This window comes from Coregonus clupeaformis, chromosome 16 (genome assembly GCF_020615455.1).
Source record: "Coregonus clupeaformis isolate EN_2021a chromosome 16, ASM2061545v1, whole genome shotgun sequence".
Lineage (NCBI taxonomy): Eukaryota > Metazoa > Chordata > Actinopteri > Salmoniformes > Salmonidae > Coregonus > Coregonus clupeaformis.
In genome coordinates, this window is record NC_059207.1 from 22,283,047 (window position 1) to 22,296,537 (window position 13,491).

Sequence of the window (13,491 nt, forward strand, 5' to 3'; positions counted from 1 at the left end):
GAATGCAGCAGCCACTCCTCTTAGACCTTTACATGCCGTCTACCATAGCGCCCTTCGTTTTATCACAGGTGACAGTTTTAATACGCATCACTGCATCCTGTATCAAAAGGTTGGCTGGTCCTCATTAAAGTCCCATAAATCACTTCACTATTCCCTTTCTGTTTACAAAGCTCTACTACACAAGCTTCCGACCTACCTTAACTTCGCTGTTAAAATATAAGAACTTTTTGAGATACCAAATCCGTTCACAGGGAAGGTTAACTCTTAAGATTTCTCGGGTCTCCACCAAACTAGATAAATCCGCTTTTAGTTTTAACTCTCCACATTTTTGGAATCACTTACAAAATTCATTACATTTGGATTCCCTGGTGCCACTAGGGCAGTTTAAAACCCTGATGATAAATGAGTTCACTGAGGTGTGCAATTATTTTGATTGACCTCAGGGGTGCGTGCTCAGTCCCCTCCTGTACTCCCTGTTCACTCATGACTGCATGGCCAGGCACGACTCCAACACTATCATTAAGTTTGCAGATGACACAAAAGTGGTAGGCCTGATCACCGACAACGACGAGACAGCCTATAGGGAGGAGGTCAGAGACCTGGCTGTGTGGTGCCAGGACAACAACCTCTCCCTCAACGTGATCAAGACAAAGGAGGTGATTGTGGACTACAGGAAAAAGAAGAGGACCGAGTACGCCCCCATTCTCATCGACGGGGCTGTAGTGGAGCAGGTTGAGAGCTTCAAGTTCCTTGGTGTCCACATCACCAACAAACTAACATGGTCCAAGCACACCAAGACAGTCGTGAAGAGGGCACGACAAAACGTATTCCGCCTAAGGAGACTGAAAAGATTTGGCATGGGTCCTCAGATCCTCAAAAGGTTCTACAGCTGCACCATCGAGAGCATCCTGACTGGTTGCATCACTGCCTGGTATGGCAACTGCTCGGCCTCCGACCGCAAGGCACTACAGAGGGTAGTGCGTACGGCCCAGTACATCACTGGGGCCAAGCTTCCTGCCATCCAGGACCTCTATACCAGGCGGTGTCAGCTTCTACCCCCAAGCCATAAGACTCCTGAACAGCTAATCATGGCTACCCGGACTAACAGCTAATCATGGCTACCCCACCCCCACCCCCCTATGTAGTTGTTATTCTATCTTGTAGTTTTGTATTTTATGTCCTCAGGGCACCATTGGGCTGATTATATTAAAGTTAATAGACGGACGGACGGACGGACGGACGGACGAGAGAGAGAGAGAGAGAGAGAGAGAGGCAGGCAGGCAGGCAGGCAGGCAGGCAGGCAGGCAGGCAGGCAGGCAGGCAGGCAGGCAGGCAGGCAGGCTGTCTGTCTGTCTGTCTGTCTGTCTGTCTGTCTGTCTGTCTGTCTGTCTGTGATGGACGCAGGCTAACAGACAGACGGTGCTTGTCACAGTGGCCCCCTCAGAGCAACTACAAATACAGTTGGTGAGGTTGTGACTGTATATTAAAGGTGGTCCGCCATTTTCTGGTAGCTAAAATTCGAATAGTTGGTCTAATTTCAGTTTATGTGACAAAACAAGCGAGTATACTGTGGAGAATCACTGTACCATCTAAACTGCTGTGAAATATATTTTCAATAACCAAAAATATTGTATTTTCAGCTGTTTGAAAGCTGGTGTACAAAACCGAAAGTAAAAGACACAAAAACGAAACTTAACAACGGGAAGCATAGAAATAGCGCACATAGAACAAAACTATGAAATAACACATATGGAATCATGTAGTTACCAAAAAAGTGTTAAACAAATCAAAATATATTTTAGATTCTTCAAAGTAGCCATCCTTTGCCTTGATGACAGCTTTGCACGCACTTGGCATTCTCTCAACCAGCTTCATGAGGTAGTCACCTGGAATGCATTTCAATTAACAGGTGTGCCTTGTTAATTTGTGGAATTTATTTCCTTCTTAATGCGTTTGAGACAATAAGTTGTGTTGTGACAAGGTAGGGGTGGTGTACAGAAGATAGCCCTATTTGGTAAAAGACCATGTCCATATTATGGCAAGAACAGCTCAAATAAGCAAAGAGAAATTACAGTCCATCATTACTTTAAAACATGGAGGTCAGTCAATCCGGAAAATCTCAAGAACTTTTAAAGTTTGTTCAAGTGCAGTCGCAAAAACCATCAAGCGCTATGATGAAACTGGCTCTCATGAGCACTGCCACAGGAAAGGAAGACCCAGAGTTACCTCTGCTGCAAAGGATAAGTTCATTAGAGTTACCAGCCTCAGAAATTGCAGCCCAAATAAATGCTTCACAGAGTTCAAGTAACAGACACATCTCAACATCAACTGTTCAGAGGGGACTGTGTGAATCAGGCCTTCATGGTCCAATTGCTGCAAAGAAACCACTACTAAAGGACACCAATAAGAAGAAGAGACTTGCTTGGGCCAAGAAACACAAGCAATGGACATTAGACCGGTGAAAATCTGTCCTTTGGTCTGATGAGTCTGAATTTGAGATTTTTGGTTCCAACCGCCGTGTCTTTGTGAGACGCAGAGTAGGTGAACGGATGATCTCCGCATGTGTGGTTCCCACCGTGAAGCATGGAGGAGGAGGTGTGATGGTGCTTTGCTGGTGAAACTGTTTGGGATTTATTTAGAATTTAAGGCACACTTAACCAGCATGGCTACCACAGCATTCTACAGCAATAAACCATTCCATCTGGTTTGGGCTTAGTGGGACTATCATTTGTTTTTCAACAGGACAATGACCCAACACACCTCCAGGTTGTGTAAGGCCTATTTTACCAAGAAGGAGAGTGATTGAGTGCTGCATCAGATGACCTGGCCTCCACAATCCCCGACCTCAACCCAATTGAGATGGTTTGGGATGAGTCGTACCACAGAGTGATGGAAAAGCAGCCAACAAGTGCTCAGCATATGTGGGAACTCCTTCAAGACTGTTGGAAAAGCATTCCAGGTGAAGCTGGTTGAGAGAATGCCAAGAGTGTGCAAAGCTGTCATCAAGGCAAAGGGTGGCTATTTGAAAATTCTCAAATATAAAATATACTTTGATTTGTTTAACACTTTTTTGTTTACTACATGATTCCATATGTGTTATTTCATAGTTTTGATGTCTTCACTTCACTATTATTCTACAATGTAAAAAATAGTCAAAATAAAGAAAAACCCTTGAATGAGTAAGTGTGTCCAAACCTTTGACTGGTAGTGTATGTTTTTTTTGAAAAGCTGGAATGTCTTGAGTCAATAAGTATTCAATCCCTTTGTTATGTCAAGCCTAAATATGTACAGGAGTAAAAATGTGCTTAACAAGTCACATAATAAAGTGCATGGACTCACTCTGTGTTTAACATGAGTTTTGAAAGACTTCCTCAACTCTGTACCCCACACATACAATTATCTGTAAGGTCCCTCAGTCGAGCAGTGAATTTCAACCACACATTCAACCTCAAAGACCAGGGAGGTGTTCCTCGCAAAGAAGGGCACCTATTGGTAGATAAAATACAAATAAAAGAGGAAGGAGAGGAAGGAAACCTCTCACGGATTTCACAATGAGGCCAATGGTGACTTTAAAACAGTTACAGAGTTTAATGGGGCGGCAGGTAGCTTAGTGGTTAAGAGCGTTGTGCCAGTAACCGAAAGGTCGCTGGTTCTAATCCCCGAGCCGACTAGGTGAAAAATCTGTCGATGTGCCCTTGAGCAAGGCACTTAACCCGAATTGCTCCTGTAAGTGGCTCTGGATAAGAGCGTCTGCTAAATGACTAAAATGTAAATGTAATGGCTGTGATAGGAGAAAACTGAGGATGGATCAACAACATTGTAGTTACTCCACAATAATAACCTAATGGACAAAGTGAAAAGAAGGAAGCCTGTACAGAATAAAAATATTCCAAAACATGCATCCTTTTTGCAACAACACACTAAAGTAATACTGCAAAAAGTGTGGCAAAGCAATGAACTTTTTGTCCTGAATACAAAGTGTTATGTTTGGGGCAAATCCAATACAACACATTACTGAGTACCACTCTCCATATTTTCAAGCATAGTGGTGGCTGCATCATGTTATGGGTATGCTTGTAATCGTTAAGGACTGGGGAGTTTTTCAGGATAAAAAAGAAATGGAATGGAGCTAAGCACAGGCAAAATCCTACAGAAAGACCTGGTTCAATCTAACACACAAAGCCAAATCTACACTGGGGTTGCTTACCAAGAAGACAGTGAATGTTCCTGAGTGGCCAAGTTACAGTTTTGACCTAAATCTACTTGAAAATCTATGGCAAGACTTGAAAATGGCTGTCTAGCAATGATCAACAACCAATTTGACAAAGCTTGAAGAATTTAGAAAAGAATAATTGGCAGATATTGTACAATGCAGGTTTGGAAAGCTCTTAGAGACTTACCCAGAAAGACTCACAGCTGTAATCGCCGCCGAAGGTGCTTCTACAAAGTATTGACTCAAGGGTGTGAACAATTATGTAAATCAGACATGTCTGTATTTCAATACATTTTCAAAAATGTTTAAAAACATGTTTTCACTTTGTCATTATGGGGAAATGTAACAACAACAAAATGTGGAATAATTTAAGAGGTATGAATACTTTCTGAAGGCACTGTAGTACTCCTGTTAATGAACTGGAATCTAGTTTCTGCTTCTGGTTTATATTACCGCAAACTACAAAACATAAATTATACTGGCTTTGTCATTTTTTCAATAAGACATAGAGGAACACAGCAGTTTCTGGTTTATGTTACTGTCCTGCAATCTCTGTTATGGTTTAAAATAGAGCCCACCTCGAAAGTCTTAGCTCGTGTTGTAGGTTATGTTCCAGGTGGTCCTGGCCTCACTGTTTCTGGGCCAGGGGCATGAGCTGTGCTGCGCTGACAGAAATAACTCAAATTAATTTGTCGCTTGAAGACTTGGGTTAAAAGTTAGCTTCTCACTAAGGTTTTGCGATGAAATCGCCAAAACAAGTGAGGAGACAGATAGACTTTGTTGTGAAAACAGTCAGACGTGTTCAACAGAAAGAAAACTGTTACAACGTCACTCTCACCCCATGAGAAATCCTTGCTACTGAAAAAGTTCTCCCCCCGGTTTTTCGTGTTGGGGAGTGAAATGTGAAATGGGCTGATGATTGCACTGCGTGGATTTCTGTTGAGTGTGAGGAACAAGAAAACTGGATGGAAACTGCTCATCCTTACCCCTTCTTAAAACAACTTTAGGAACAAAACAAATTCACAAAAGTTTATTTTCCTCTCTCATCTTGTCCTCGGGCTTGAGGTCTCTTTCCGAATGAATCCGGTTAGAGATTAGCACTGCTGCTGTGTTGTCTTGAAACCCTGCCTGTATAGCTGGGACTCAGCAGCAAGCCTTGACAGGCCATTTCCTCCCGATGCAGAGCTCCACAGAGACGGGGCCTGCGGCCCAAATGGGACCCTATTCCCTATATATAGTGGGCTCTGGTCAAAAGTAGTGCACTAAGTAGGGAACAGGGTGTCATTTGGGACGCAGGCCTGCTTGCACAGAGACAGGGGCAGTGGTAGCACAGCTGAAGGCAGAAAGATAGTAGGGTTCTTCCTGAGGGAAACAAAGCTCTCTGTTTTATCATAAATAGGACATTTATTCATGATAACATCATGATAACAAGTGTCAGTGTGGTTATTCCCTATATCCAGGTGATGCTGAGAATGTCTCTTAAAAAAAAAAAAAAAAAAAACTCATGGGATATACAGTAACTAAAATTGAATATGTTCTTATTTAAATGCTAAGAAATGAATAGAACCGAAATGAAAAGGGATATTTTTTCTCACTAGAATATAAATATGACTAAATAGTAATGTAGTTATGCAATATAAGTGACAGTGATAAAACACAATGTGTATCTGGCTCAGTGGAGTTGTGTTATTCAGTCTTGGTCTAGTAATTCCAATTGGTTCCGATTAGGCTTAGCGGTTGGGTTAGGGTTTGACAGTAAATGTAATTGTTTAAGTTTAAAAGTCCAGTTTAACAGCGAGATCGAATTTGAATCAAGTCTCTTCTTCCCTTCCTCTGTTCAGGTGAAGCTGGACCTGGGGTCTGGTGAACGGTTGCTGAGATCAGAGACCAGCACCCAACTAAACGACCTGGCGTGGCACACTGTCGAGCTCCTCCACGACCGCCACAATGTCACCCTGACCGTGGACCAGCACTCCCTCACCAGCCTCAGGATGCCCGGCCACGGATCTCAGAAGCAGGAGCTTACCATCCAGGACGGGCTGTACGTCGGCGGGTCTGGAGGCCTGGACAAGCTCTACCTACCCAATGACCTAACAGGATTCAGGGGCTGCATGGACAAGGCTGTCTTCAACGAGAACGATATGTTATCGTCATTGAGACCGTACGCTGGATTCAAGAGTGTCTATGAGGTTTCTTTGGGCTGTAGTCCCCAGTTCTTTGCCGGCGAGGAGGATCCTGTTAGTTTCTTTAGTTCAAGAGCGTATGTCTCCCTGCCACCCTGGAACATCTCCCACAACCAGCAGGAGGCGCTGTTTGAGTGTGTGGTTCACACCTCGGCTAAAGAAGGGATTGTCTTGTACAACTCGGCCAGACAGGGGGACTTTGTGGCAGTTGAGATCCAAGAGGGGCTGCTGGTGGCCATCGTGGGTAAAGGAGGCACCAAGACGGAACTTAAATCCCTCACCTTTGTCAATGACAGGAACTGGCATTCAGTGAAGCTGTTCTTTACCCCCAAGACCCTCCAGCTGACAGTGGACGAGGAGACGGTGAAGACTAGCATCAGCTCTCGCTCCAAGGGACTCCAGCTGAGAGGGTCGCTGTTTGTGGGGGGCATTGATGACAGCACACGCTCAGAAGTCAGGAAGATGGGTCTAGTGTCTGTGTTGGGAAAGAGAGTCAGAGGAGGTTCTTTTAAGGGCTGTCTGAAGGACATGAAAGTCAATGGGGTCATGATGGGTCTGCCCAATGCTGTAGTCACTAAAGATATCTCGGTGGGCTGCGAACCGGAGAAAGAACCAGAGCCCTCGACCACGATGGGTCCAACTACTATCCCAACTGTCCCCAAGTCCTGGTTCGATCCCACTTCGGTCACCCCCACCCCAGAATTCCCTATGTTCACTCTGGCCAGGGGGCTGGACAAGAGGTACGGGGACAACTTCGTGCTGCTCAGGAACCTTGTAATCCCAGAGGGCGGGCGTGGGTCTCTAGAGTCCAAGCACATCAAGGTTCTCCTGGACTTCAAGAAGCTCGGGGTACGCCAGTCTCAGATCATGTTCCGGATCCAGGAGCAGCCGGTGCACGGTCAGATACGACTGGATGTGGACCAGGACCAAGAGGAGAACATCTTCAGCATGCTGGACCTGTGGCACGGCAGGGTGATGTACATCCACGGAGGATCAGAAGACCCAGAAGACTTTTTCACCTTCTCTATCTTCTCTTCCTCCAGGAAGGAGGTTCCCACATACCTGAAGGGGACGAGAAGGTACCGCTACAACATCACAGTGACCCCAACCAATGACGCCCCAGAGCTCAGCCTGCCCCAGGGGAACCTCTTCGTCCTGCTGGAGAATTCTAGAAAACTCCTAACCAAAGAGGTGTTGAAGGCCACAGACATTGACAGCAACCACACCGACCTGGTCTTCTCCATCCTGGGGAACCTGAACGCCGACGCAGGTTACCTGGAGGTGGCAGATAACCCCGACACCGCAGTGACCACATTCTCCCATTCTGATCTGGAGGAAGGGAAGGTGAACTATGTCCACACTGGGGTGAGGAACTCCAGGATTGTGCTGAGGGTCAGTGATGGAGACAAGGTGAGCAACACGGTGGTTCTGAGGATCATGGCCGTAGGGTTGGAGTATAAGATCGCCAACAACACTGGGCTTGAGATCACTCAAGGTGAGGTGGCTGTGATCAGTAACAAGCAACTGGCCATTCAGACCAATGCCGTGAAGCAAGTGGTGGACATCCGATATGATGTTGTCGAGCCCCCTCAGTATGGGGAGCTTCAGAGGCTTCACTCCAGTGGAGAATGGAAGCCCACCGGTTCTTTCTCTCAAAGGCTGCTGGAGAAAGAACGCCTTCGGTACATCAGCACTTTCCAAGAAATCCAGATTGCCAATGCTACGGATTACTTCAAATGCAAGGTCACTGTAGCAGGAAGAGTCAACACTGAGCTGGTCTTTCCAGTCACAGTGAAGTGGGTACATTATAACCTAGTCAGGAACATAATGGCCGATATTGATAAAGTTCGGAAAGTGACGTTGGGCTCACAGTATCTTTATGCCACAGTGGACTTTGTGACACTATCCGAGGATGATCTTCACTTCAGAGTTCTCTCCTCGCCGAAGAAAGGAAAACTTCTGCTTGTTAACGAGTTACTGAATAAAAATTCAACTTTCAGCCAAAGAAATGTCACTGATCTAAAGGTACAATACGAACTGGTCGACAGACCATACGAAGACACAAGTGACACGTTTCAATTCCAAGTGTTCTCCAAGCATGCTCAATCACAAAGTTACGATTTCCAGATCTCAATAAAAGCTGACGTCAACAGCGTATTTATAAGAAATGACAAACTATCTATAATGGAGGGAGAGAGTAAACTCATCACAAAAGACGAGTTGTTCGCAGAGACTCTCAGCACCAAGGAGATGTTCTACACCGTCACAAGTAGCCCCAAACACGGGAAGCTAGCACGCATCAACCTGTCCAACTCCAACACCAGTTACAACAACATCCGAACGTTCAGCAACAAGGATCTCTTGGAGGAGCGCGTCGTGTACATCCACGACGACACAGAGACCACTCAGGATCAGTTCACATTCATAGCCTCCACTAGTCTGGAGTTCAAATCATCCGTCACGGACGACGAAGTCGGATCCAAAGAAGGGACGTTCAACATATCCATCCAGCTAGTTAATGACGAAAAGCCGGTGCGCGTTGTCGATAAAGTTTTCCACGTGGTGAGGGACGGGCAGCGGTTGCTAACTCTGGACGATCTCTGTTACCATGACGCAGACTCTGACTTCAGCGACGGGCAGTTGGTCTACACGCGACGGGGAATCCCGATGGGAGACCTGGTTCTGGTGAACGACACCTCTCACAGGTACTTTCTGTTTTGTTTTTCTACATGTTAATGATATAATGTATTATGACGGAGTGGTCCACAATGTTGTTTTTAGTCTTTGATATGTCTTGTCAATTGGCTGGATGAGGAGGCTAGGCTCTGTACCTTTAAGACCACCTGGTGTGTTGTGGGTTGTGGACTACAGGGTTTTCAAACCTCTCCTCTGGGACCCCCAGACGTTCCATGTATTTTATCTATTCCACAGCTAGCACACCTGATTCAACCTGTCAACTAATCATCAAGCCCTTGAATAGGTGAATCAGGAGAACTCAGCAGGGCTACAACAAATTACTGTGAACCGTCTGGACGTCCCAGAAGAGAGCTTTGAAAACCACTGGACCACTGTTGGTTTGTTGTATTGTGGAGTGATACTTTATTAAACTTTCCTAACTCTGACCTCCAGGTTGTTCCAGTTCACCCAGAAGGAGCTGGAAGAGAAGAGGGTGTTGTTCCTCCATCGAGGCGTGAGCTCCGGACGCTTCGTGCTCTTCGTGTCCGACGGGAAACACTTAGTCTCCACTCTGCTGGAGGTCAACGCCCACGACCCTTTCCTGAGACTCGGCAACAACACAGGTATGTGTGTATGTGTATATATTTAATATGTTGTATGCACAGTATTTTCCAATTTATCCTTCACTAAAGCCCCGCCCCACTTGGTTACTGTTGCAACCTCGGACAACATTTTCCCGGGAAGCCCAATTCCCCATTCAACCACTGGCAAAATCCCCTCACAATGATCTCAAACTGTGTTTCTAATACACAATGAAAATGAACACAGACTACCCCTTGCTAATCAGAAACTCTTGGGTATGTTGTCATTACAATTTCTTCACGGGAACCTGGTAAAATTATATTTGGAGTGTAGCTAGACACTGAATGGCTCTGAAGTCAAAAGCTATAACCACTTCTGGAGCTAACTAGTGCTCTCAACTCGTATCCTGATGTCGACAGCAGATGGGAGTTGTATTCATAACATAGCTAACTTAGCTAGCAAACATACATTCTGAGAAAACAAGTTATATTAAGTGGCTTGCTAGCTAGCTTTAGCAACAATTTGATGGTCAATGAGACTGAGAGCTAGCTAACCAGCTGAGCTAGCAAACGTAAAATGTAACAATAGTAACATTTTGGATTTGAAAAATACTCCATCAACAGGCTCTGCATTTCAGAAGTACTCCAGGTGCACTGTTCTATTATTTAGCCATTTAGCCATTTATTTTTTTGAAGGAAACTCTCAGTTGTTGCCATAGCCCTCACTGGCTTTCATGAGATTTAAACTTGAGCTTGTCCCGAGGTGTCGGACTCGATGACAGTTGTTATCTGTTGGAGTGTTGCGATTGGTTGCCCAAAATTCCGCAGTGGGGCTTAGCGAAGAGTCAATTGAATCGTTATGTAAAGTGCCTTTGCAGTGTCCAATGTATAGTCAGTCTTGCGCAAGCTGTCCATTATTTTGCCCTTGTGTGAACGAAGGTTTTTTTTCTGCTACGATTGATTGTTTTCATCCTCAATAATTGTTTATGTCTGTGGCAACTCTATGTATTTTCATTCATTCATTTGTTAATTCATCCATCCATTCATTCATTAATACATTAATTCATCCATTAATTAATTAATTCATCCATTCACAGGTCTGTTGGTCCAGAAGGGAAAGGAAGTGACCGTAACCACCGGTAACTTCAGCATCCTCACAAACCTCAATGTCCGTGATGACAGCGAGGTCACCTACGAGGTGTCCGAGCCTCCTAGGAATGGCTGGCTGTATCGCCACGGAAACATCTCAATGGAGTTGTTTACACAGCACGACCTGAAGAAGGGCCTTGTCTCGTATCGCCACGATGACAGCAAGAACCTGGCGGACTGGTTCAGTGTGACGGTTAAGGTTAAAGGTCACGTTCTGAATGCCAGAATCAACGTTAAGGTTTACTTGGAGAGCCATCAGAGGCCCCCTATCCTCCAGCACAACAACACCTTATTGGTGGAGGAGAGCAAGCCTGTGAAGATTGACGAGAGTAGACTGGAGGTATGTATGTTGTCTGGGTTGGGGATGAATGAATGATTGGATGGATGGATGGATACAGTGAGGGGAAAAAAGTATTTGATCCCCTGCTGATTTTGTACGTTTGCCCACTGACAAAGACATGATCAGTCTATAATTTTAATGGTAGGTTTATTTGAACAGTGAGAGACAGAATAACAACAACAAAAATCCAGAAAGAACGCATGTCAAAAATGTTATAAATTGATTTGCATTTTAATGAGGGAAATAAGTATTTGACCCCCCTCTCAATCAGAAAGATGTCTGGCTCCCAGGTGTCTTGGTGTCAATTGGTAACACACTATGCCGTGAAGGACTGAAATCCTGCAGCGCCCGCAAGGTCCCCCTGCTCAAGAAAGCACATATACATACCCATCTGAAGTTTGCCAATGAACATCTGAATGATTCAGAGGAGAACTGGGTGAAAGCGTTGTGGTCAGATGAGACCAAAATGCAGCTCTTTTGGCATCAACTCAACTCGCCGTGTTTGGAGGAGGAGGAATGCTGCCTATGACCCCAAGAACACCATCCCCACCGTCAAACATGGAGGTGGAAACATTATGCTTTGGGGGTGTTTTTCTGCTAAGGGGACAGGACAACTTCACCGCATCAAAGGGACGATGGACGGGGCCATGTACCGTCAAATCTTGGGTGAGAACCTCCTTCCCTCAGCCAGGGCATTGAAAATGGGTCGTGGATGACAATGACCCAAAACACACGGCCAAGGCAACAAAGGAGTGGCTTAAGAAGAAGCACATTAAGGTCCTGGAGTGGCCTAGCCAGTCTCCAGACCTTAATCCCATAGAAAATCTGTGGAGGGAGCTGAAGGTTCGAGTTGCCAAACGTCAGCCTCGAAACCTTAATGACTTGGAGAAGATCTGCAAAGAGGAGTGGAACAAAATCCCTCCTGAGATGTGTGCAAACCTGGTGGCCAACTACAAGAAACGTCTGAGCTCTGTGATTGCCAACAAGGGTTTTGCCACCAAGTACTAAGTCATGTTTTGCAGAGGGGTCAAATACTTATTTCCCTCATTAAAATGCAAATCAATTTATAACATTTTTGACATGCGTTTATCTGGATTTTTTTGTTGTTATTCTGTCTCTCACTGTTCAAATAAACCTACCATTAAAATTATAGACTGATCATGTCTTTGTCAGTGGGCAAACATACAAAATCAGCAGGGGATCAAATACTTTTTTCCCTCACTGTAAATTATTGATTGTATGGATGAATGAATGATTGTATGGATGGGTGGATGAATGGCTGAATGATTGCATGGATGAATGGATGGATGAATTATTGATTGACTGGATGGATGAATGAATGGATTAATGATTGGATGGATGAGTGGCTGGATGGATGATTTATTGATTGGATGGATGGATGAATGATTGGATGGGTGAATTAATGAATGAATTCATGAATGAATGAGTAACTGGGTTGGGATGTGGTAGTGATTGACGTAGATTAGAATATATTTGTGTATTGTTTAGCATATTTCTACACAGATTGATCATTTGATATTTGCGTATGTCAGTATTAGTTCAAGTTCTTCAGTATGACATTTATTCTAACTCCTGAGCTTAAGTCAAGTCGAGTAACACGTCAAACTTGAAACATGTGACACATCAAACATTAACTAACCAGTTTAGACATCAAACATCTCAGAGGTCAAAAGGCACCGTATTCCCTATGGGCTCTGGTCTAAAGTAGTGCACTACATAGGGAATAGGGTGCCATTCTCTGGTCTAAAGTAGTGCACTATATAGGGAATAGGGTGCCATTCTCTGGTCTAAAGTAGTGCACTATATAGGGAATAGGGTGCCATTCTCTGGTCTAAAGTAGTGCACTACATAGGGAATAGGGTACCATTCTCTGGTCTAAAGTAGTGCACTATATAGGGAATAGGGTGCCATTCTCTGGTCTAAAGTAGTGCACTATATAGGGAATAGGGTGCCATTCTCTGGTCTAAAGTAGTGCACTATATAGGGAATAGGGTGCCATTCTCTGGTCTAAAGTAGTGCACTATATAGGGAATAGGGTGCCATTCTCTGGTCTAAAGTAGTGCACTACATAGGGAATAGGGTGCCATTCTCTGGTCTAAAGTAGTTCACTATATAGGGAATAGGGTGCCATTCTCTGGTCTAAAGTAGTGCACTATATAGGGAATAGGGTGCCATTCTCTGGTCTAAAGTAGTGCACTATATAGGGAATAGGGTGCCATTCTCTGGTCTAAAGTAGTGTACTACATAGGGAATAGGGTGCCATTCTCTGGTCTAAAGTAGTGCACTATATAGGAAATAGGGTGCTCTGGTCTTAAGTAGTGCACTATA

The 13,491-nt window shown here is 44.6% G+C and overlaps 1 protein-coding gene across 1 annotated transcript in view; it reads left to right on the forward strand.

Annotated features, from left to right (window-relative positions):
- cspg4ba (chondroitin sulfate proteoglycan 4ba) overlaps positions 1 to 13,491 on the forward strand; it is a 68,660-nt gene that overhangs the window by 15,925 nt on the left and 39,244 nt on the right. Inside the window, exons 3-5 of the mRNA XM_041900379.2 lie at positions 6,055 to 9,101; positions 9,526 to 9,695; positions 10,751 to 11,142. Of these exons, the coding sequence (XP_041756313.2) occupies positions 6,055 to 9,101; positions 9,526 to 9,695; positions 10,751 to 11,142 (3,609 nt within the window). The remainder of the gene's footprint in view (positions 1 to 6,054; positions 9,102 to 9,525; positions 9,696 to 10,750; positions 11,143 to 13,491) is intronic.